General features: G+C 44.4%; 1 protein-coding gene across 1 annotated transcript; it reads left to right on the top strand.

Annotated features, from left to right (window-relative positions):
- The first annotated feature begins 8,386 nt into the window (after positions 1-8,386).
- LOC101164629 (alpha-2Db adrenergic receptor) lies at positions 8,387-23,079 on the top strand. The gene is made up of 2 exons (XM_004066791.5): positions 8,387-8,865; positions 21,916-23,079. The coding sequence occupies exons 1-2, from the start codon at positions 8,536-8,538 to the stop codon at positions 22,993-22,995; spliced, it is 1,410 nt and encodes a 469-aa protein (XP_004066839.1). The 5' UTR covers positions 8,387-8,535; the 3' UTR covers positions 22,996-23,079.
- The last annotated feature ends 3,081 nt before the right edge of the window (positions 23,080-26,160 follow it).

Here is a 26,160-nt window from a genome sequence, read left to right as displayed (position 1 = left end):
TTCGTGGAAGGTAGAAAGACGCTATACACGTAAACGCCATTTACCATCACGTCCGGTCCAACAATAGTTGTTCTTACTGTGGATTTGGACGGTCACGTTGAGGGGAGCAGATTGTGTTTCCAAATAGTAAGAATCCAAGAGGAAGTTTAAGTCTGAAGTCTTGAGACTTGACTCATGATCACTACCTAAACAGACGCTCGTTGACCGGGAAAATGTTGGATTCTTGCTGCTGGTCGGTACGGTTCCGCTCATGCTACTGCTGAGTTTTTAAAGCGAGCTCCCTCTTTCAGAACAAAAAGCTTTAGGCATTCAGCACTAAAAACAAAAGTTAAAGGGGGTTTGATTGAGGAGGGGTAGAGGGCCTGGGGCCACCCTCCCTCGCTTACCACCTTTGACCCGGCATCACTTGCTAAGCAGCCGTTACCCACCAGTTATGGAATCTTTTCTGTTTCATAATTAAAAATAAAAGTCAATAACAGAGAGGCATTTTCTTTTTCACAATAAAGCTGTGTTCGTTGACTCAGAAATAAAATAAAATCGATCCTCCAAATGGCTTTTTCTTCTTCTTCTTCAACACCACTCATTCTGTGACATAATTAAAGCCATAATCCAAAGAAGGGATTGCATTTTCATTTTCACATCCACAGCGCAAAAAGTGTCACATAATTCATTTCCAGTCTGCAGTTCCGGGTGGGGGTGGGGGGCACAAAAAACAACCCTTATGAAATAAATTGTTTTTTGTGATTAAATTACAAATACCAATATATAATTTGATTTCAAATAACAAATGATCAAATTTCAAATAGTAGCAATGCCCCATGACCAATCAATCATCAATGAATACATCAGAAATAGAAAATATATTTGAAACGATCTATATTCATATGTGAACTTTTGCCCCCCACTTTTTTAGATGCCTCAGAAGGTTTTTTTTCAAATGATGGTCGGCCCCATCATCTGTTTGTTTTAGCCCGCGTGTCAGATCAGCGCTCACCTTTTGCGCTGGTCTAATTGTTTTTTTACCTGTTGCAATTGACCTACTTTTGCAATAGTAGTTTTCTTTTTAAATACCTTTTTATTAAATTTTCTATTACTCCCTTTCCAACTATTCACTTTCCATTCCAATTTTTCTTACTTCAGTTACTTAAATCAGTCTGTCTGTCTGTCTGTCAGTCTGTCTGTCTGTCTGTCTGTCTGTCTAAAAACACAAACACTTCTTCTTTTGTGCAGGTTGTGACCTAACACCTAATATGTTCATATGCTTTGTCACATCACGTCATTCAGCTCTACCCAGGGGTCCATGCATTAAATTTTCACAATAGAACATGCACTTACAGTTTTTCTCAGTCGCTTTAGTACAATTCTCAGATCAGAATGAAATTCCCCAAACTATTTGTTCAATCTTCACATCATGATGTCACTTGTGCACATCATTTAAGCAGTTTCTCACTTCTTTGAACAAGTTGCAATTGCTTTGGTACATCCATGCAAATCTTCTTTCTCTTTCGGCTTTTCCCATCAGGGGTCGCCACAGCGAATCATCCTTTTCCACCTCACTCTATCATGGACATCTTCTACCCTAACATTAGCCAACTTCATGTCCTCTGTTAAGACATCCATGTATCTCCTCTTTGGCCGTCCTCTTGCCCTCCTGCCAGGCAGCTCCATCTCCAACATCCTTCTACCAATATATCCACTATCCCTCCTCTGAACATGTCCAAACCATCTCAGTCTGGCTTCTCTGACTTTGTCGCTAACACAGGCAACATGAGCCGTCCCTCTGATGTACTCGTTCCTTATCCTGTCTAACCTGGTCACTCCTAAGGAGAACCTCAATATCTTCATCTCCGCTACCTCCATCTCAGCCTCTTGTCTCTGTCTCACTGCTACCGTCTCTAGCCCATAGAGCAGAGCTGGTCTCACCACTGTCTTGTACACCTTTCCTTTGAGTCTTGCTGGCACTCTTCTGTCACACAACACTCCTGACACTTTCCTCCAACCGCTCCAACCTGCCTGCACTCGCCTCTTCACCTCTTTTCCACACTCCCCATCACACTGAACTGTTGACCCCAAGTACTTAAACTCCTGCACCTTCTTCACCTCAGCCCCCTGTAACCTAACGCTTCTACCTTGATCCCTCTCGTTCAGACACATGTATTCTGTCTTACTACGACTGACCTTCATGCCTCTTCTTTCCAGAGCAAACCTCCACCTCTCTAGCTGTTCCTCCACCTGCTCTCTACTCTCACTGCAAATTACGATGTCATCCGCAAACATCATTGTCCAGGGAGATTCCTGTCTTACCTCGTCTGTCAGCCTGTCCATCAGCATAGCAAACAAAAAAGGGCTCAAAGCTGATCCTTGGTGTAGTCCCACCTCCACCTTGAACTCCTCTGTCTGACCTACAGCACATCTCACCACCGTCATACTTCTCTCATACATGTCCTGAACTACTCTGACATACTTCTCTGCCACTCCAGACGACCTCATACAGTACCACAGCTCCTCCCTCGGCACCCTGTCATACGCCTTCTCTAAATCTACGAACACACAATGCAGCTCCTTCTGACCTTCTCTGTACTTTTCCATCAACATTCTCAAAGCAAAAATGGCATCAGTGGTGCTCTTACGGGGCATGAAACCATACTGCTGCTCACAAATCTCCACCTTCTTCCTAAGCCTGGCTTCCACTACTCTTTCCCACAGCTTCATTGTGTGGCTCATCAACTTTATTCCTCTATAGTTGCTGCAGTTCTGCATGTCACCCTTGTTCTTAAAGATCGGAACCAGAACGCTTCTCCTCCATTCCTCAGGCATCTTCTCACTCTCTAAAATCCTATTGAACAACCTCGTTAGAAATTCCACTGCTGTCTCTCCTAGGCACTTCCATACCTCCACAGGTACGTCATCAGGACCAACGGCCTTTCCGCTCTTCATCCTTTTCAGAGCCTTCCTAACCTCATCCTTTCCAATCTCTGCTACTTCCTGCTCCACAACAACCACATCTTCCTCCCTTCTTTCCCTGTCATTTTCCACGTTCATCAGCTCCTCAAAATACTCCTTCCATCTTTTTTGTACACTCTCCTGAGTTGTTAGCACCTTTCCATCTCTGTCCTTAATCACCCTTATCTGTTGCACGTCCTTCCCATCTCTGTCTCTCTGTCTGGCTAGCCTGTACAAGTCCTTTTCTCCTTCCTTTGTGTCTAACCTGTCATATAGCTCATCGTAAGCTTTCTGTTTGGCCTTTGCCACCTCTCTCTTCACTCTACGCTGCGCTTCCTTGTACTCCTGTCTACCTTCCTCAGTCCTTTCTACATCCCACTTCCTTTTAGCCAACCTCTTCCTCTGGACGCATTCCTGTACTTCCTCATTCCACCACCAAGTCTCTTTACCGTCTTTCCTCTTTCCAGATGACACACCTAGCACCTTCCTACCTGTTTCCCTGATAATTTCTGCTGTAGTTTCCCAGTCATCTGGAAGCTCATCCTGACCACCCAGGACCTGTCTCAACTTCTGCCTAAATTCCTCACAAGTTTCTTCATTCTGTAGCTTCCACCACTTGGTCTTCTTTTCTGTTTTCCCTCTCTTCTTCTTCCTGACCTCCAGAGTCATCTTACACACCACCATGCGGTGCTGTCTGGCTACACTCTCCTACCACCACTTTGCAGTCATTAACCTCTCTCAAATGACCTCGTCTACATAGGATGTAGTCCACCTGAGTACTCCTACCTCCACTTCTGTATGTCACTCTATGTTCCTCTCTCTTCTGGAAGTAAGTGTTGACTACAGCCATTTCCATCCTCTTCGCAAAGTCCACCACCATCTGTCCCTCCAGATTCCTTTCCTTCACACCAAACCTGCCCATCACCTCCTCATCACCTCTGTTGCCCTCACCAACATGTCCATTAAAGTCTGCTCCAATAACAACTCTCTCTCCTCTGGGAAAACTCTCTATGACCTCATCCAACTCACTCCAGAATCTCTCCTTCACTTCTAACTCACAGCCAACCTGTGGCGCATACCCACTGACTACATTCACCATCACCCCTTCAATTTCTAACTTTAGGCTCATCATCCTGTCTGAGACTCTTTTCACCTCTAGAACACTGTTTACAAACTCCCCCTTCAGAATCACTCCTACCCCGTTTCTCTTCCTATCAACACCATGATAGAACAGTTTGTATCCTCCTCCAATACTACGTGCCTTGCTGCCCTTCCACCTTGTCTCCTGCACACACAGTACATCTACCTTCCTTCTCTCCATCATGTCTGCCAGCTCTCTGCCTTTCCCTGTCATTGTGCCAACGTTAAGAGTCCCTATTCTCAAACCTATGTTCCTGCCTTTTCCCTTCTCTCTCTGGCCACGGACCCTTCTGCCTCCCCTCTTTCTTCCACCAACAGTAGTCAAATTTCCACCGACACCCTGTAGGTTAACAGCATCGGTGGCGGTCGTTGTTAACCCGGGCCTCGACCGATCCGGTATGTCTAAAGTGTTGTGGATGATTCGCATGGTTATTTTGGCAATTTTTACGCCGGATGCCCTTCCTGACGCAACCCTCTCTATTTATCCGGGCTTGGGACCGGCACAGAGGCAACTGGCTTGCAACCCCTGCGGCTAGATTACAACCCCTGCGGCTAGGTACATCCATGCAAATGATTATGTACAATTCTCTGCTCTTCGCTACATTATCAATTGTTTATGTCATGTTGATCAAAATGTATTATATGGTTCACTGTGCAATAGTCTTACTCCTCAAAACACCTAGTCATTAGTTCATCGTACAAGTCATTAACTGCAAAATGGTTGACCAAGTTGTCATAATGTGACAAACATATTTCGCTGCATTGCAAGAGAGGATATTCGCTGTGATGTGGATGAGAATTTGTGGCCTAACATGCAAGAACGACAAGAGGTGTAGGAAGACCACACCAATTCCTACTGCACTGCCTGTACTGTTGGACAGAATATTGTCCTATCTTTTTTTCCATGTGTTACTGTTTGCAGTGGGTTTTTTCTACGTTGGTATGACATGGTCTGTCAACAAATTACAATATGAACAATAAAAGTGTAAATGTGAATCTTGTCCAGTCTCTTGCAATCAAACAAAAACGGTGTAACTTATATTTTACAATAATTCTCATCAAAACTTTAGCCATAGTTTCCATCAGAACCTCCCTCTAAAGTACACAGTTATATTGACAACATGACTAAGTCATTTGACTGTCTTGTTCATAGACAATGACACAAGGACTTGACATTCTGATGACACTGACATGTTCAATGACATGAAGACTTAGTTTTGAGAGATGAACTAAAGATTTTGAGCAAGTTACAGGCTTTAGCAAGAACTCCATAGTGTTTTGCTGTTTGTACAAATTGTTTTGAGAAATGCACACACGTATTTGCAAACTTCAATTCTGATCTGAGAATTGTACTAAAGCGACTGAGAAAAACTGTAAAATCTATAACTTTTTTTCCACAGAAACTTCCCAATGATGCCTCAGAGGTGATAGATAAAAAGTCTTTAGGCCGAATTTTAATGAGTAGCCGGGACTGCAGGTGGTTTTTTTTTGTTGAAAATTCATTCCCGAGGTCAAAGGTCAACAAAACTCCCGAGGAGGTAGACTTAAACTGGTGTCACTCATTCGTGAAATTTCATGAAGATCCTTTCCTGACGGGCCTTTTATCTCAGCACAGCTGCAGGACATGACAGATGTCGTACAGTGAATGGAAGAGCTTTTATTTTGAAAAAAAAAAAAAAGTGTACTTGGGTGTAAAAGGTACCAGTTTCTGAGGAAAATGCAGCAGCTGTAAAACCTTTGTGTTCCTTTTCACTTTTCTGCACAACCCTCCAGCGCAGCAGTGTGCATGTGTGCACACGTGCACACGCCTGAAAGCCGCGTTCATTAGAAATTGCGCTCACCGTCGTCTCCACGCTCACAGGGAAGAGGCCTCCTCCGCTCACAGAGCTCCTGGTGGAGGTGCTGCATCCTCAGAGTCTGACTCTGAAAAAAGTAGGTCAGCTTGTTCTGAGTGGAGCGACTTCTTCACAGACGCTGAAGTGCAGGATTTTAACAGCCGCCTGCCTGCAGTCGCTGAACCTCCAGCTATAATCCTTTAAGGACCCGTTTATTTGTGCCTCATTCCACAAACACTCTTCAGGAGGAGGCTGTGCGCTCTGTCTGCTGAGAGCAAACACGTCCACGCAGCCGACTTTAGAGGATGTGGAGGACCATCACCTCTGACATCACACAGAGGATGCTGCACGGAAAACAGTGGAGCCTGAAGTGGATCAGGCATGTAGACCACTGTGTGCTCCGCCCTCCTCAAGACCCTTCTAAAATAAACGATGAAGCTCTGCTGCTCTGAAACATTTGGGAATTTCAGCTTTAATTAGAAGGAGCTGCATTTCCAGAAGAAAAGGCAGGGTTGAATGCCTGAAAGAAAATGAAACTTAAGAATTAGCTGAATAAATATAAATAAAATTTCAAAGTTGACCATAAATAAAGTGAAAACAGCGCAATAACAAAAAGACATTTTGGTGAAATTGCCCGTCCCGGGTGTCGAATCAGAGAGCTTCTGCTCCAAGGATTCCCCATGTATTTCAATGGAGGCAATTATCCTGGAAATCCTGGAATTCTTGAAAAGTGCAAGGATTTGAAGCACCAAAGGTCATAGCTGGAAAAAAGTGAAAGAGCCGAACATTTTAATAGTTGAATGGTTAAAATAGCTGAAAAATGTAGGAGTTAAGCACCAAAAAATGATGGAAGATACTATAAAGAAAGAGAAACAGGAAAACAATGGGTGGAAAGCTTTATAGCACTGAACCCATTAGACCATAATAACTTTGAGAAAAATGGACTTTTGACACATGGAGGTAAAGGGGAACTACTTCATCCTGCAACCTTCATCCTTTGCTAAAACTGCAACGTTCGGTGTTGCCGAGTTTGTGTTAAATTCTGGGAGTCAAACCTTTTTTTCATTTCTGCAGACATGAAATTTCTTCATCTTCATGACAGAGATGCTGAAACCGAGAAGCAGCGGGACGAAGGCAGAGATATTCACAGCAACACAAGCAGATGAAACAAACACAGACAAAAGAGGCGGACTCTTTCACTTCTATGTGCTTCTTTCAAACAGAAGAATCTCTGCAGGTCAGTCTGTCACGTGCACGCGTTTGCCTATCACTAACGTGCACACACATTGATTAGCTGGCTGGTTTTGAGCAGCTGAGCCCCGAAGGTCAGAGGAGAGGCCTTTCTCCTGACTTTCCGCTTCTTCAGATGCAGCTGCATCTCTGCTGTCTCCCCAAACCGCACCTTACCAGCAGGGGGCGCCGTTTCAGAGCACACTTCACCTTCCCAACCGAGAAGTTTAGCGCATCGTTTGACGCGTCCCATTGAAGAAAGTCTTCGGTTGGCCAACAGAGAACCGGTGTTTCTATGAGCCGTCACTCCTCTGGAAGAAAGGAAGCGTCTTCAAGGGGGGGCACTTACATTTCCGATGTCAGAGGGGCCTTACTGCCCCTGACCCCTCGCTTTCAGAGCCCTGAACCTCTGCAGGTGAAGACCCTCCCCCCCCCTTACCCTCCCTTTGACATCAACTTCTCTCCTTCTCTTGTCTCCCCTTTTCTTTCTCTTTCTTTCATTCGTCACTCAAAAATCCTTCTTTCCTTCCTCGTCCCTTTGTCCAGGTGTTTCTCTTCCTCCGCTAAGTCTGCTTCCTTCCTTCTGGTCCTTTTCTTCCAGTTTTCTTTTCATTTTGCCTTCATCTCATTTCTTTTTCGGTCTCCTCATCGCTTTTGTTTTTTTTTGCCTCTTCTGGTTCCTGCCTCACCGCTCTCTCTCCAGCTCTTCTCCTCTTCCTCCCACACTCTCTCCTGTCTTCTGCTCCTCTCGCTGCTGCCTCCATTCTACCACTCCCCCCTCATTTGCAACCCTCTTCCTCACCTAATACCCCCTGATTTCTTCATCTCCTTCAAAGTTTCCCCCCTCTTTCTCTCCCCTCCTTCCTGGTCTCTCCCTCTTTCTGTCCTCTCTCTCCTCATTTCTCCACCTCCCTGTTTTGAGCGGCAGTCGGTGAGCCGACGAGGCAGCAGGAGTCTCATTCAGCTCGGCATCAAAGTAAGAACCTCTCCTCCTCCTCCTCCTCCTCCTCCTCCTCTTCCTCCTCCTCCTCCTCCTCCTCCTCCTCTTCCTCCTCTCAGCCTCTAAAATCTGTCTCCTCTCCAGCCTCTGCGCTCCTTCCTGGGCGCAGCAACAGGGGGGTTTCCAGCATCTCCTCATCCCCCGGACTGAAGCGCATCTTTGAGGATGAAGATCCTTTACTCCAGAGTGCGCGCCCCCCCAGCAACCCTCCTTCAGGAGAAGCTCTGACCGGCCACTGCGAGTTGAAGTGTCTGGAAGCCCTCCCTGTCAGGAGCTGCAGGATATTATTGGATGTGTTTAGGATTCAGTAACTTTTCTTGCTTCTCTGGTGTGGAACCTGCAGGATGCTGATGACAGCCACTGACCCCCCCCAGTCCTGAAACCAGGATGGACTTCTGGGATCCGTCCCATTCTGTGACGGACACTTTTCCCGCCAGTCTACCGCCAAACTGTTCTCTGGAAAATGTCAGCCAGACGTCCTCCTCCTCCTCTCCCAGACCCGCCCCTCTGCCTCCGCACTCGCAGGTGGCGTCGGCGTTCATCATGCTGGTGGTGGGGGTCATCATCCTGGGTACGGTGGTGGGGAATGTGCTGGTGGTGGTGGCGGTGTTCACCAGCAGGGCCCTCAGGGCCCCCCAGAACCTTTTCCTGGTGTCCCTGGCTTCGGCTGACATCCTGGTGGCGACGCTGGTCATCCCCTTCTCCCTGGCCAACGAGGTGAGGAAGAACCGAATGTGAGCGTCTGAGTCTCCACCCGGCGGCAAAAGCCAAACCACACCGATGTCATTTCATGCAAACATGCAGGACGCCTTTCTGCCCGCCAGTCGGGTGGCTTCAGTCCGACTCGAACATGAAGTTTGGTCTCCAGCTGCTGGTTTTTAGAAGCAGAAAACTTTTTTTAGGCATCAAAGTTTTTCTAGTTTTGTGTTGTTTTTGTAACAGGATGTGACACCACATGCATCCTCTCTGACGTCAAAAAGGGGGGCACTCTAAATTTTAAGTAGATTTGTGTGTCTGATGTGTAAACCAGACCCCCCTTCTAAATAAACAAATACTCAAAAGAGTACTGATCAGCAGTAATGTCTGAGTCATAGTCTCATGAACTAGATTAAAAAAATGACTGCCACGCTATGCATTTAACGTTTTTTAGTGTGTCTAGTGTGTTATGGTAACACTCGTTACAACTGTTACAATTGTCACAAAAAGGAAAAAGAGTTGGCAAAATTGAACTGAAAACATTCTGAGTGAGGGAACACTGCCTACCATATGTTCTGTACTATAATGCACGCATGATTATGAGCCACACCGTCACTGAATGGTCTGTTTTTGAACATTAAGGTGCGCTGAACTATAAGGCACATTAAGCGGGACAAAGGAGTCAGAGAGAAGACGGTCTGTCTGTCAGACTTTATTGACTGTCTTCATAGTAATTCTAGAGTTGTCTGTTTATCTGAGCCGTGCTCAGAAATGAAACATGTGGAGCGTTTTGTGAAGCTATATTTCCGGAAAAGTTTCTGAAATAAAGAAATTCTGAACATTTTAACAACTCGAAAGCAGATTATTGTCAGTGTAGCCGTCTTTCCGGGGTTCGGTGTCGGTAAAGCGGAGTTTCATCTGTAAAATAAGGAGCTCAAAGACACATTTGGGTGTAGAGGATGCCACTTTATTCAGCCATCATCATTCATATACCCAGAAGTCCATTTGTCATCTTACATGATGTAATTGTCATGCGCACAACAGTAAAGTGGAAGTAAACAGTGTTCCATACGCTCCCTCCTCCAGATGAAACGTCCCGTTTCAACATCAAACAACAAAGATGAAAATAGTCTATTATATTAGCAGAAGAACGTTGAAAAAAGAAGTGCTCCCCCTCAGAAGGAAGTGTCACACAGACTTAGACATCTTGTCTTTGGTGGAGGAAGAAAGGATTGAAGTGGACAGCTGCAGGGACACAGAGGTCTTCATCAACGGCTGCAGAGATCCTGCAAACCACCCATCAAGGAATAAAACATTAAAAAATCGTCAATCAAGCAAATGAGCTTCCAAACATTTGTAATTTGATCAAGAAACACTCAGCTCACCTGTTCAACTCAGTTTAGTGGGTCTGCTCTGCTGCTGCGCGGCGTTTACTTGCTGCTCTTCGACTTCACTCGAAAATCTACTTTTTTCTTGTGACATTACTTTTTTTGTTGGTGGCCCTAGAGCTCCCTCATTCTCTCTGTTTCACAGATTTTCTTCAGTGCAATGCTGCACACGTTTTCTTCTTTTTACACAGCAATGTGTGCGTTCTGATTGGGTGTAGAGCTTGTCAGTCAGTCTCTTTTATAGAATGTGTTCAGTTTGTCAGAGTTACAGAAATCTTTGATCGGGATCCCATCGTTTTGTTTTCATTCCATAAAACTGGACTTGTTTTTCCATGAAGGTTTGAACTATGAGATTTTAAGCAAAGGAGAAAAGTGTGCAAGTCTGTCTGAGAAAAGTCTATAAAGTGTGTAATGGGGAGCCTTAAAACATCTCTAATTCTGCAGATTTCATTTATCGTAGGCAGACCTTCACAGTTCACTTTCCGAATGTAAACCCAGCGATAAACGAGGGACTGCTGTACAAAAAAGCAACATCTTTGGTTCTGATGCACAGAGTGAGCAGTAATTTAGATTAGAACAGCTGAGGAAGAGGATGTTGAGAACGTTTATTTCCTAGCAGGGATACATCGTATATTTCTAGTTACTGTTACTCAAAGGTAATCCCTTGCCTGTCAAGAAGAGACTCTTGTTTTACTTTAAGTTCCTCTCATCGTCTAACCTGCAGAAGGACACTGGACTCCATCAGGAACGCCTTTTGTCTCTGGTTCTGTTTATCATTTCTATGGACAGAATTTGTAGTTGTAGGCTGGGTTGGGGGGGGGGGGGGGGGGGGGCTGTAGTGTGGGGTCTGCTGCTTTTTGCAGACGATGTCCTGTTTGCCTCATCAAACGTGGATCTTCAGTTTCCACTGAGGTGGTTTGCAGTTGAGTGTTAAACGTCTGGAATGATGCTGATGATGGGATGGGATACCATGGTTCTCCACTGGAGAAAGGTGACTTTCCTTCTCTGGGTGGGGGGAGAGCTCCTGCCCCAAGTGGAGGACTTTTAGTGTCGGGTTCTTGTTTGCATGTGAGGGCAGGATGGAGGCTGACAGCAGGCGGCGTCAGAAATGTGGTTACTTTATCAATCTGTTATCATGAAGGAGTTGATGCTAAAGACAAAGCTCTGGATTTCAGTCTCTGTTCCTACCCTAACCCTCAGGAGCTTTGGGTTTTGTTGTCTGCAGTGCAATAGCGGTCCGCCTATGATTGCATGATCGCAGGTTCGATGCCCGCCCTTCTGACCAAGTGTACTTGGGCAACCACATTGCCTCTAGTGGTTGTAGGTGGGCGCCAGTGTTTGGCAGGTGAGTTGCCAGCAGTGTGTCTGGATGGGTGAATGAGACTATGGCTGTGACTGCAAAGCACTTTACATCATTCTCCATTTACAACAAGCCCGAGATTCACCTCGAGGGCTTGTTTGAATCCATTTTTCGCTGGAAGTTACGCGTCACAGATAATATGTGTCAGAGCATCAGTCCATACTGCTTGGATGACCTGAATGTTTCTGTATGATAATAGAAGTGAGGAGAGTTGTTCAGGAGACAGAGAGGAGTCCTCTGTTCCTTCCACTCCACCTCCAGCTCCAGTCTTCTCCTTACTAAAGTGGACAATATTAGTAAATAGGAAAAAGTTTCTGTTTCTATGGAAACTTTGTCAGAATCTGTTTGTGGAATTCCAGGCATAAGTCTTTCTCTGAATTGTGGAGCACAATCTCCACATCTCCATTATCTTTAACCTGATATTACTCACACACACACAAACACACAAACACTACAGGAACACTTTCCAGACAACCACCGACATCACCAAGAAAACTTGATGAAAGGAGGGTCCACTAGCCCTCATTAGCTTCTTCCACAAATCAAACACCTCCCCGTAAAAATGAACAAATGTTTGACGTTTCTCTGTCAGTCTATTTCCAAACTCCTTCACTACTCACGACAATATGCTGCGGCCCGGGACCAAGAGGCCCTCGAACCCGTACTTTTCCGTGGCCCGGGGGTTAGAGAGCCCTGATTTAATGGGAACAGGCAGCACGTCCAAAAATGTCCAGTCAGGTACATCCAAAACATGAAAAAAGTGACTGAGGGGGGTCCCCCAAAAACCTGTTCATATATGACAAGTTGGGTGTGAGAATGTGCAACGGGAGCTGCACCATTTAAAATAGAGGCGCCCATCACATTAGTTTTGCGTCAAGTTCTAATCCAGGTCCGCATGAAAGCTTCTGGGTCCAGATCCGGTTTTGTAGTTTTTTTGTTTTTTTCCACCAAAGATGACAAGGTCAGCTTGTAAACATGTTTTCTGTTGGAAACACTGTTTTCAAATAAGACTTAAGGACTGGAGGTGTTTTCTGGTTATTCTATTTCTATTGAGGTGTTGCTGCATCTTAATTTACGATCTCCTTCTCATGGATCGACTGGCACTGCAGTCAGAAAAACTCAGAGGATGGAAAAACTGTGGAGAATTTGTTCAGGATTCGTTGTTAAATGATCCAACGCAACCGACATGTTCATGTTTAGGTTACTGCTGAAGTCAACCAGAAAGTTGACATAAAACCTTGTTTAAAGTGATAAAAAACATTTCTTTTGTAAATCTGTGTTTTTATCCGTTACATTTTGTTGGTTCTAATCTCCTGTTCTGAATGAAGGTATAAATGATGGCGATTAAGTACATTTTACTAGAAAAAATCAGTTGTTTAGATTCAATCAGAGTGTGAAGTTGCTCATATTTAGGGGTGTGTCTTTTTGATCGGAAGATAAGTAACACAAGTTGGAAAAATGTCAGTCCAGTGTAAGTAGAACTGTGTTCATAGCAGAATTGCTCCATGTCCCTCAGTGTGTCATTCATCATCATTGTGTGCTTCTGCATTGCCTCCTCCCCCTCAGACCAGGTGGAACCTGCAGCAGTAGATGCTGCCGTTCGCTGGCGTGTCTCTGCAGGAGTTTGAGTGCAAAATTGTTGTGTCACACTGAATTCAATCGCATCGTCCATTCTCATCATTCCTCACAGAAATGCAGGAATAAATAAAGAACATCCCAAACGCTTTCCCAGGAAGTCCTGGGGCGTCTGAGCCTTCAAAGAATTACAGCATGAACTTCCTCTCCGCCAGCTTTCAGTATCCGTTCCTAACAGACGTTCTTTGCTGCTCGACTTGAAGCATTCCGCTCCGAAATGTCGGTTAAACGTCCACGGATGGTTCCCTGAATATGGAGCCTCCGAACACAGAAAGATACTTTTACCTTTTTACCCCCCACCCCCAAACACACAAAACTGTGCTTCAGTTTTTCTTTTACACTTTTCAGACTAGATTAATTTTGTTCATTCTGTTTGTTTTTTCTTCCTTAAAAACATTTTTAATGGATTTATTACTGAACAAATGTTATGAAACATTGCATGCACTTAAACCAAGTTAAAAAAAATCCAAACAAAAGGCGTAACACTGGTTCTTCAAAAATAGAAAAAGAAAATATGGTGCAGCAAAAGTAAGTGTCCAGAAATGAACATTAAGAAACATGTAAAGCGATGGTTTATCCTAAGTTTAATGGTCATTTATTTGACATTTCTGCTTTAACATTCTCCAGAACCTGTAAAAGACATTTGTAAGAATGTGAATGTGATTCATTTCAAACCCATAAGACACTGGATGGATGGATGGATGGATGGATGGATGGATGGATGGATGGATGGATGGATGATTTAGCTTAGCTCAAACGTTTCTTGGATGGAATAGTGAAAAAGTGTTAAATGACATGAACGTCTGCAGCTCTTTTTTGCGTCCTTCAAGCCTTGTGCAGAGCTGCAGTGCCAGGCGCCATCCAGCCCACTGGGAGCCATGAGGAAGGGGTTCAGGGTCTTGCCTGTGGACTCTTCTGCAGATTGACAGGCAGAGTGGGATCTGAACTCTGATTGGAGGTCGACCCACGTGCTGGACATGTTCCAGTCTGGGTTTAAAAAGTGTCACAGAGTTGAAGTGTGACTGGCGTGTACCCTGAACATGGCCATCTTGATTTTAACTGGTTCCAAACGGCCCTCTAAGGACCTTCAGTGTGTTTTTGTTTGAACATTTCTTCATCCCCTCTGTTTGAGCTTCTGGAGCTGTAGACTTTTCCAGGCCATTTCTTCATGTGGTTCCAAAACCTAAAAGCAAATCTAAACTCCATCATGTTTTCTATCATCTGCCCGTTCTGTCCCACTTTCTTCTCTCTAGATTTTATTCCAACTTACTTTAGAATTCTCTGTCCTTCATTTTTTAATTCATCCATACCAATGGGCTGCACTTTGCTCAGCTTTGTTCCTGGTGAATTTCTTAACCCTTGTGCCATCCTAGGCACTTTAACATTGGGAGTTGGGTCATCTAGACCCACTAGACAGTGCTCTGAACCTGATTTGTGATCTTCACTGGTGTCCATGAATTACATGAAATCTTTCCACCTTTATCCACCTTTGTAATGGTAGGGAGGACACGTCAATGTAAGGGTGGGGTCATCTAAGATAGCACAAGGGTTAAATCAAAAGCAAGTAGTGGGCTGCCCGATGGTGTAGTGGTCAGCGCTCTCACTTCCCATCGAGAAGGTCCTGATTCAAATCCTGGTGCTTTTCTGTATGGAGTTTACATGTTCTCCCTGTCAATGAGTGTGTTTTCTCCAGGAACTCCAGTTTCCTCAAACACAACTTAAATTGACCCATGGCAACCGAGTTGGGTTAGGCTCCAGCAACCCCCTGACCCCAAAGCTACAGGCACAGCAGGCATGTGATGCACGTACACCACATGTTTGTGTTCACAGTGGACAAGCAGGGAGGGACTTCTTCTTTTTCTAGCGCATGTCTACAACCGACAGTCGGAAGAGTCAAAAATGTCAAAAGCGGTGCGAGTCTTGCTCCAGCCTTTTCCTTTCACACCTCAATTCTGATACACGAAAGACTTGAAGTCATATAATTCCATCCGGGAATTATATGACATCTCTTATCTCCTTTCAGATCAATTTTTAAACGGTTGACACTTTTGTGTTTTAAAAAAAGACGTCATCCATACGTCACTACCAAATCTGAGTCCCTGATTGGCCAAAGTTTAACCTGGTTCAACATTCAACTCCTGTTGAATGGCTGTGCGTTTTGTGCGTAGAGCCCAGAAAGGGTCATAGAAACTGGTGTAGCTATGCATAAACGCAAGAGTTATGAACATGGATATTTCAAACGCACGTTTACGAGCCTTTACATAAACCTTTCATTGAAAATAGTTCTGTCAAGGCCAATGTGAACGTAGCTTGAGAGGGATTCAGCAGGTTTGGAAAATGGATTGATGGAAAAAAATGATTTGATATGAAAAAACTAACCTGATCGCCATCAAAACAGATTTTTCTGTATTTCGTTAGATTTTTTTCCTAGTTGACAGTACAGATTCTTTTGATAAGTGGTTTTTCAATACTGATTCTGATAATGAAGTATGAGTTCATATTCATCACAATAATGTTGATCAACAACTATTGATAATAGATAACGGAAGGATGTTGAGTCTAGAGCTGGAAGGCAAGAGGTCTAGAGGAAGACCAAAGAGGAGGTTCATGGATGCAGTGAAGGCAGACATGAAGGTAGCTGGTGTTAGAGTAGAGGATGCAGAAGACAGGATTAGATGGAGGAAGCTGATTGGCTGTGGCGACCCCTGAAGGGAAAAGCTGAAAGGAAAAAGAAAAGTTGGACCTGCTCCATCTTCAACCCATTGCTTTACATCAGAGTTGTCAAACTCCAGGCCTGGAGGTCCGGCCTCCTGCTGGTTTTCCAGAAATCCTGCCTCATCGGCTGCTGATTACCTGGATCAGGTGTGTTTAGCCAATAAGGAGCTTCAGTGGTTTGAAAACATGTAGGACACCGGCCCTCGAGGCCTGGATTCTGACACGCCCAGCTTATATGCACAAAGTCCTTCATGGACTGAACTGCATTTGTGTGAATCTTTCTATCCTGTTGCTTCTTTTTAGACACATGAAAAAACATCCTAATAAATAATGAAACATTTGCTGTGACATGAAACAAGCTTCTGCTCCCCAGGAGAGATAGAGAAAAACATGGAAAAACTGTGGGGGCACTGCAGCATGTGGAAAAAAAGATGGCATTTATTATTCATCTGATTCAGTTTGATGCTGAATTCTCTTTTGTCACCTCAGCAAGTCTGTTGGTGTTGGGATTGCTGACATGACAGCGTTGAGTCTAAAGGAGGAGATCCTTCAGGACGTCAGTAAGACTCAGCTGGGGTGCATGGCCTGTTGCTGATAACGTCAGCCAAAGGGAGAACCTGCTGCCTGAGCAGCTTCATCATCAAATATTGAAAGGCTAAGGCTGGTTGTGTGAGTGACTTCTGAAAGAGGTGTGTGAATGTGCTGCTCCGGGCTGACATCAGAGCTGTGAGCCTTTATGAATGTGTGTACGCTGCTGCATGTGCTACTTTGCATCTGTTATTTTTAAATCTGTGAACTACTTTGCTAACGTCAGACTTAATCTGCTGGAATCACAGCTTGTAACCCTTGTGCTATCCTAGGCACTTTACCATTGGGAGTGGGGTCATCTAGACCCACTAGACAGTGCTCTGAACCTTTTTTCTTCAATGATTTGTGATCTTCACTGGTGTCCATGGATTCCATGAAATCTTTCCACCTTTATCCACCTTTGTCATGGTAGGGAGAACACGTCAATGTAAGGGTGGGGTCATCTAGGATAGCACAAGGGTTAAATATGTGTTAACGCCTTAAACTCAGTGGGAAGACCATCCAGTGAAATGATTTCACAGCAGCTCAAGTGAGTAGAAACTGGTCTATGTGAGACACTGGGCTATGTTTTTCCATCCTTGATATGAAACCATTTCCTTACAGTCTGTGAGGGTTCGGTCTGTCGACAGGTCTGGCGTTTTGAGCAGCACCCTGTGACTGTAGAACTCTGTAGCATGGACCCCATTTAGAGATGTACTGGGCCGGGTGTGATGCCTCACCTCCAGTTCAAGCTAAATGAAGCCAACTCAGTCAACAATGTCTGCAGTATGGACGCAGCCATTTGGAGCCAGTGGACAGTGATTGGTCCGAGTCGGTCTGAGTCACAATTCTATGGCAACTAACGTCGCCAATCGTGAGTAAACTTGTTGAAAGTCCACACCCCTTCCACTGAAGGCGGCTCAGGAGAATCTGTCAACCAAATGTCCGAGGTAGGGGTCAGAGCACACCACATGCTTTTGCTAAAGCATCTGATTGGTCAGTCTAGAGCTTGAATAACTTGCGATATAAGAAAAAAATCATTAACAAAAGACGATTATCACAAACCTCTTTCAATAATTTATCAGAGCAGAAATGGTTATACTGACCAATAGAATGACTATTTCTCTGTGGAAGTCTATGGGGTTTTGGCGTCTTGGAGCCAGCACATACTTCCTGTTTGGAACGTGAGGAAGGAGGGGTCACTCCGTCCAGTTCCTGTTTACATTCTGTGCTTCACCAACTGGCGTTCAAGCACCCACTATTGTTTATGTTCATTATAGTTCATGTAAATGCAGGAGACCTGGCTCGTTGGTGGAAACGTGAACATTTTAATAAACCTGACAAGACCAGGATCAGACGGAGAGACGAAAGGGTGAGGAGGGAGATGAGATGACCAGAAATGGAAACACACTCAAGATCATTTTGTAGATAAAAACAGCTGTGAATGATTAGCAGCATGAACACACAAAACCTGAAAGCAGTAACTAAGTTGGAAACCTCACATCAGACACATAAAAACTAAAGTCCCAAAAAGTATTTAAATCATAAATAAATCTAAAAAAATATATTGGAATACAACATATTTTTTGTAGTGCTACTTAATACTACCATGTTTGACCTACTGTATAGAAATTTCTAAGAGTTCTAAGAATTTCTAAGAGCTCACTGCATCCTCTCTTTTTACTTCAAAAACGAGCCGTCAGAATTGTACATGAAGTCGGATATCTTGATCATACAAACAATCTATTTTATCAATCTAGACTTTTAAAACTGTATGACCTTGTGGATTTTTACACTGCGCAACTTTTATACAGAGCCAGTGGGAAATCGTTACCATTCAATACCCAAAAACAGTTCTTAGAAAATGAAGGAGGAACAAACTCAGGGGATGTAGGAACTTAAAGATCAAACTGATAAGAACCACAAAGAAAAGTAACTTTTGCACTAAACTTTGGAACAGGTTTAGTAATGAGCTCAAACACTGTTCAAATATTCAAGAAAATGTAGAAAGAAACTGTGATTTCCGGATATAAAGAAAAGAGGAGTTAAGAATCAACAGGTGATTGAATAATTCCAAATACATGTGTGAACTTGCTTGTGGTGAAATAATCAAAGTTCTTTTAAAATAGATCAATGAGTTTTACATTGTAATGAGTAATAATCATTACTGAAATGTTTAAATTACAATAAATAAGCTATTGATTTTCTTAACGTGATCTGCAATAATTGCTGGTTTAAAGTGATCATGTGATTTAATGATAATCAATGATTACTACATATCTGTTACCTAAAGTGTCAATTGTTAATGTATAAAAAGTTGTAAAGTTAATCAATAAGAACTCAATTTGTTACCTGATAACTTGATGTGTAGCAGTGATATCTGGATTTAATGAAGTAGTATTCTGATTATAATCAGTGAGTGTCACATTTCTGCTACATGGTGTGTGATTCACATACTGTTTACTGAAATTATGAATGAATGTTCTGAAGATAATCAGTCATCAATATACATTAGATTTTGTAACCAGATTAAAAAACTATGTAAAACTATCAAATGAATGAACTCAGTAGGGGTGTGATTACGTGAACTTGCTTTTTCCCGCTTCTTTACAAGCACTTAAAGAAAAGAAACATTAGATTTAAATAAAAAAGTATCGTCAACCGGTCCCACAAAACAATTTTGTTTAAATAGAGTGGATGACTAAAATTTAACAAACTATCTTGAATGAGTACTACAGTACTGTGGCTCCAGAGGTTCAGAGGTTCTGTGGGGAGTGCAAGTTGAGTGACAAGATGATGATCAATGAAATTCTAAAACCTTAGATTGGATGCAAATGTTGACATGAATAAATAAAAAGTTATTTTCTGTGGAAGGCACAGAGTCACCCGCCCGCAGCCTGTCTTAGTGGGGGGGGTTCTGCCCTTTAAACGCAGGTGGCACTGTGATACAAAAAGGTCAGGGTTACTGCAGTGAAACCAGGACCCTTCCTCCTTACGTTTTTGACGTTCTTGGGTTTATTTAGAATGTCCGATCTGCATGGGTTCCTTCATAGCTTTACGCGAGGAGTCCTGTAACGGTAGAGGAGGCTCCATTGTTGAGGAACGAAGAGTGGTTTTAGGTGGTTGCTTACGAGTTTGGCGGTCCCTTTGGGTTTGACGTTCTCTGAGACGGACATCGGAGCGGAGAACTGCGGAAACAAGATCTTTGAAGGTGTGAGTTTCAGGTTGAGAACAAGGGTGATATTTAATGGCCTCATTAAGGGACTGGTAAAAAATGCCCCTTAATGCTTGGCCAGCCTGCTTCCACCCCCAAAATCGATTACATGATCACTTACAGATCGATTACGTTGTTTGAGTCTTAGCAATTGACGTGTGGCTTCTTATTCCTTGCGTGGTTGGTCAAAAACGAATCTAAATTCCTCCATGAACTGATCAAATGGCAGGTGAGATATGGGATTTGAAGTCAGATATGCTTGGGCCCACTACATGGCTTTGTTTCTAAGTGAATTATCAGTGTGATTTTACTTTGATCGGTTTGATAGTACCTGGGAGCTTGTTGGAATATTAGTTAGCATTGAAGGAGAAAGCCTCCACAGGCTTCTATAGCTGAAAAAAGGTTCTGGCTTTTTTCTGGTGACGTAGCGGAAGTGGTGTTGGTCATGCTGCCTGAGGGCGGAAGTGAAGCTGTGGTTGTGGGATTAGCGGTGAAATATCTGGTTAAATCCATCAGGGCTTGCGATATCCCGTCAATACGGCGAAAAAGGTCTTGTGCTGAGGCCATCTGAGCAAGAGCATAGACGTGGCGACCCTGGATGACTTCCTGCTGGGAGAGGAGTCCTTCCGGGTCAGCTGGGTCTGGAGTTTGGCCAGTTTGTCCTGTCATGATCAGCTAGGCTGAGGAGACCCAGACGCTTGAATCCGGAAGGAACACAGGAGAATGAGCTGGAGAATTAACAGATTTATTTCCCTGGAACAGGACCTGTGGGTAAGTAAGTTGATGAGTATTTGCTGGCGTGATGATCCTGGTGAATCGGCTGTGAGTTGTGGCGTGCCGTGGATATTGAGTCGAGGCGTGGAGAGGAGCCGAGACTTGAGTTAGATCTTGGTTTGGCTTGGAGTCGAGGCGTGGCGTGGCTTAGGGTTGTGGTGTGGCGTGGCTGGAGGCTTTGGATCTTTGATGAAACAGTGTCTTCTCGTGTGGACATGGGACCCAGGTTGACACTCGTGGCAATATGTCCTGAAGACGAGGAGGAGAAGTAGCAGTTAGTGACAAGCATGATAAGTGAGAAAAAGAAACTTGACTTGAAACCAGGTAATACACCATAGAGGGGCAACGAACTGGCAAAGAATGCTGTGGAGTTTCCTCTTAAGTAGCTGGCAGGTGATGAGGTGAGTGTCAACAGCTGGGTCCAATCTGGGAAGCAGAGCAGAGAAGGGAGGGGTGAGGACAATTTAGAGTAACCAATTAACCTATGAAGCATGTTTTTGGACAGTGGGAGGAAGCCAGAGACTCCAGAGAAAACCCACACATTCACAGGGAAAACATGCAAACTCCACACAGAGAAGTCCCCTATTGATGTTCTGTTTCAGGTCCCCCAGCCGAGACTCGAACCTTCATGCTGTGAGGCAAGAGCGCTAACCACTGCGCCACTGTGCAGTTGATTTTTTAAGTATATGTTGAATTTGTAAATCATGTTGAACACCATGAAACACCTTTTTGTTCCATTTAATAAAATCCCCTAAAGTTAACAATGCAATTGTAAAATTCTGCGTAAAGCGCATGCGTCAGATGAACGGAAAGCTTGTTGGTACAAATGTCTTTTTTTTAGTAGACTGTGTTAACTAAATTTTATTAAACGTTTTTAAATATTACACAAATTGTTATTTAAATGTAACGTAACCCTCTTGGTTTTTTACTGAAAGTGAATTAATATAATATTTTCAACATAAATACTTTACATAAATGCTACACCTCTTTTTCATTTTTTTGAGTAATACATGACTTTAGTTAATAATCACCATATTTAATTAGGCTAATGTCATTGAAGTGCGTTTTGTTTTTTTATTCATGCATTTCATCATTTCTGTAATGAATTTGATAAATCTGTGTATTTTTTGTTGCATTTACTACAAGTAATGCTTCAAATAAATAAATCAAATCATAATCAAATTATGTGTGTCGCATGTTTTAAAGTGTTTTATTAAAAGTGGCTTATCAGTGTCCTGTTTTTCTAAAGGGTGAAGTGGCTCCTTCTGGGTTTTGGGGGTAGAGAAATCCACCTGATTGGCTCTTTAAGTGTTCAGGTTGCAGCCCCCTGATCTAAAGTCTGAAATGTGCCACTAAGCCCCCTGACTCTCTGAAGCTGTTTGAAGAACTAAATGTGCTTTCCTCTTGTCTCCTTTCAGGTTATGGGCTACTGGTACTTTGGCTCCACCTGGTGCTCCTTCTACCTGGCTCTGGACGTCCTGTTTTGCACTTCTTCCATTGTCCACCTTTGCGCCATCAGTCTGGACAGGTACTGGTCTGTTACTAAAGCTGTGAGCTACAACCGCAAACGGACGCCTAAGCGGATCAAAGTGATGATCAGCGTCGTGTGGCTCATCTCCATCATCATCTCGTCCCCACCCCTCCTCATGTCTCAGGCGGAGAACAGGGTGGAGGAGAGGAATGGGAATGAGACGCGTAAGCAGGAGTGTCTCATCAACAATCAGACGTGGTACATCCTGGCCTCCTGCATGGTGTCCTTCTTCGCTCCTGGAGTCATCATGATCCTCGTTTACTGTAAGATCTATCGAGTTGCCAAGCAGCGAGCCTCCACCGTCTTTGTGGCGAAGAACATGATGGAGAGGCAGCCATCGCAGTCTGAGACCTGCTTTGTAGGCGAGGCTCTGGCCGACCAAAGACACGGCCAGTACGAGCTGGACAGCCCGCTGCCCGGCTGCCACCGCAGCTCCTCCGGAAGAGACCAGAGGGGAGAGCTGGACGATATCGACCTGGAGGAGAAGCGGCATGACACCAAACGGTCCCTGCGCCTCCCCCGGAGGGTGAAAACCCAGCAGGGGAGAGACTCAGAGGAGACACTGAATAGGTTAAAGCCCCCTCCTCCCTCTTCCTGTACCTCCAGCTCCTGGACCTCCTCAGATCAGTGCTCCCAGCACTTCTTGCTCCCCTCCCCTGTGCCAGTCCGGAGCAGGCAGGCGTCCCTGTCCAAGAACAAAGTGGCCCAAATGAGGGAGAAGCGTTTCACCTTTGTCTTGGCCGTGGTGATGGGGGTTTTTGTGCTCTGCTGGTTCCCCTTCTTCTTCACCTACAGCCTCCACGCCATCTGCAGAGAGAACTGCACCATCCCCGACACGCTCTTTAACCTCTTCTTCTGGATCGGCTACTGCAACAGCTGCCTGAACCCCATCATCTACACCATCTTCAACCGGGACTTTAGAAGGGCCTTCAAGAAGATCCTGTTCCACAGCCACAAAGGGACGTGAACGTCAGCGTGGGGCGGGCCGACTCGCCCCCACTCCTGTTTTCACTGTGCTGTCATATCGACATTAAAGGGCTTCTCACACAGATGATGTGTTGATTTATTATTCAGGAACTCACTCATTTATGGAATGATCCGGTCGACTTGATCCTGACTCCCCATTACCGAGGGCAGGTGTGTGAAAGTGCAGCTCTGTGATGCAACAACTGCTCTGGGTTACGTGTAACATAAGCCTGAGCCAGAATGACGGGGTTGGGAGCAGCAGCGGCTGCAGGGCAGCGAGAAGCATCGGCCCAGCGGCTGGAGAAGTCTGCCGTGTGCTCAAACCCGGTCAGCTGGCTCTGCATCCCACGTATAACATGAGACCAGGAAAGCCGAGACAGGCTGAAACAACACGCACAGAGCCTCAAACGCCTGACATCTAGGAAGAAACCCAACCACAAACAGTTTAAAGACAGACATGTAGAGCTGCTAACTCCAGTGTTCTGTTGAAAGCACAGAGCTGCAGACATGCAGAAGTCTGCAGCTCTGTGCCCCCATCCTCCTCTGCCCCCATATCCCAGCAGAGGAGGATGCTGAAGCTCCGGCAACAGACATCTCATCAACAGAGAACAGCAAGGCTTTGACTGTAGCAAAGGAACTTCCCTGCAGAGGATTCAAGGTATCAAGACATGGACAGCGGCCGCGAAGTTTAAATCACATCAACGAATCATTCAGTGCAAAACACATTAAAGATAAAAAACTCAACTAAAGATCAAAACGGCCGAAGAATTAAAAAAAAAGCATCATTCCAGTTTAAAAATCAAAACTAAATTCCTGAAACCAAAACAAACAAATACATTTCAGAAAACTCAAAATAAAATGAAAAGATATCAAATAAGAAAATAAGAAATCAAAAAAGCTAGATATTATGAGACATCACTGATTGGATGTTGAGGTTGAATTTTTGGAGAAGAGGGAAAGCATATTTTCCTGCATATTTTCCCTGACCTGTGGTAAAGAGTTGATCGGTCAATCACTGAACTTTGTCAGTGGGCGTGGCCTGAAGCTGATGTCTCTAAAGACACAGAGCAGTGAGGATCACCTGCCACTGTTGGGATTTGATGGTGAAAGGGCGCTCAAGAAACAGAGACGTATGTCTGCCGCCACAGGCTTGGAATGTTGTTTCTATGGTTTCCGATAAAACAAAAGCTCCATCACAAAGCAACCTGTGAGAATAAAAGGGACATGGGCGCCTTTCCACACCGCTCACAGCTGCTCACAGCTGCTAAGCAGCTGCAGAAACAGATGCAGAAACAGATGCACACACTGTATCCTCTCATCAGACACACCTGTTCAGCTGAGGATCAGCAGCAGCAACCTCTTCAGAAAACGTGAGAAGAGTTCAACCGAGCATCAAAGCTGAGAAAAACTGGTCTAATCCAGGTTTGTCCTGGTCTTATCCTGGTTTAATTCTGGTCTGATCTAAAGCTGGTCGACGGTCCTCCTGGTTTAGCAGGTGTGAAATATACCTCAAATCTGGGTTTGAACCAAACAAGAGAACTTGGATCCTGATCGCTTTCAGAGGAATTCTGGTGCGGTTCACTTTAGTGTGAATGCCGATGAACTTTTCATGGACCGCAGAGAGGAGGAGAACCAAAAAGAGGAATAATAATGAACTCTGTGTTTGGAGGAGAATCAAACAGACACAGCGGCCACATGTCTGCCAGGTAAACACGGTTTAGAGAGGCAGATTTGTTCTCCACATTTGACTCCCTGGGGGAGCGGTGAGCTGCAGACACAGCTGCACTTGGGAACCATTTGGAGGCTTAGCCCCCCAAATCCAAAAACCTTAAAGGGCTTATGTCATGCAAAATCAACTTTCGAGCTTTAAGTGTCTTATAATGTTAATTCCTCAATATAAAAAACCCCAAAGCAGTATTTTTCATCCATTCATGCATCTCTGAAAACCTAAAAACCTCTGAGCACCAGCTACACTCAATCTACAAAAATGAGAAGGTTCTCACATTGTGACATAGATAAGTGGGGAACAGCCTCTTCCAGGAAGAGTCTGCGCTGCCAGCTCCACATTCAGACTAACACACACACTTACGGGCAGTGATCAGCAAAAACCCTTGTCTTTATATGAACCATGTGCACATTCACCTTTGCAAAAGTGTGGATGTTGTTTGTTTTCGGGGAAAAATGCAGACACACTTACCGTTCTCGGTTGATGTCACGAAATGGGCGGTACCCACACGGAGCGAAAGGCGGAGCCTCAGATATCTAGTCGTCTTATTCTGGGTAGGAAAATGAAATGTGAAAATAACTCATATTTCATTTTAAAAAAGTGTTCCTTAGTGTGCCAAAGTTAATATACTATATAATAATGATCAGATGTCTGTGTCACAAAACAGGCAGATGGCTGGTTCCAACTACAGCAGGTTTTATTAGCTCAGCTAAAAGTCCACAAAACTAAATCAGGGTCAGGCAGGCAGGGGTCAATGACGAGCAGAGGAGCATCAGAGAAGAAACAGGAGTGTTCAGGATCACAGCGAGGTTCAGGGACAAAACAGGGTCAGGAAATACGAAATTCTGGTCCAGATAAAACCTTCGGTACTGCAGGCAGAGTGGCACAAACAATACTTTGCACTGACTGAGGCTCAGTGAGGTGCTTAAGTGTACTGTGAGTGATCTGCAATTGAAAGTCAGGTCTGCAGCTGAGGGTTGCTGGGAGATGCAGTGCGTTTGGAACTCTGGAGATGGTTCCCACCGATGACCAGAGGGGGAGACAGAGGGGAACCACATTGGGACCTTCCCGTCTGCACCGATCGGCCTGCCCTTGGCTTCGGCGGGTGACTCCAGCCGGAGCATCCTGTTAGAAAACATCAAAGGAGAGGAGGCCAGATGAAGCCTCAGCTTCACTGAGACAGAGATGGCCGGAGTCCTCAGAGCACCAGCTGAGGAGGTGAGGCTGATTCCAAACAAGGAGGCCCGAGCTAAACAAGAGCTTTAGCACAGTCAAGCCATCCTCAGGTGATTTATGGCACAGATTAGCCCAAGAATTAGTTTAAAAGGAGCAAAACAAAGAGCTTCACAGACAGTCAGACATTAAAGATTGGAAGAGTTTATTGGAAATTATTTGAAAAAAACATTTTTTAATTTAGTTAAGTCAAACCCTGAAAAAAAA

Source organism: Oryzias latipes, chromosome 3 (assembly GCF_053564925.1).
Source record: "Oryzias latipes strain Hd-rR chromosome 3, Olatipes_Hd-rR_3.1".
Lineage (NCBI taxonomy): Eukaryota > Metazoa > Chordata > Actinopteri > Beloniformes > Adrianichthyidae > Oryzias > Oryzias latipes.
This window is presented reverse-complemented; position numbering and strand designations above follow the sequence as displayed.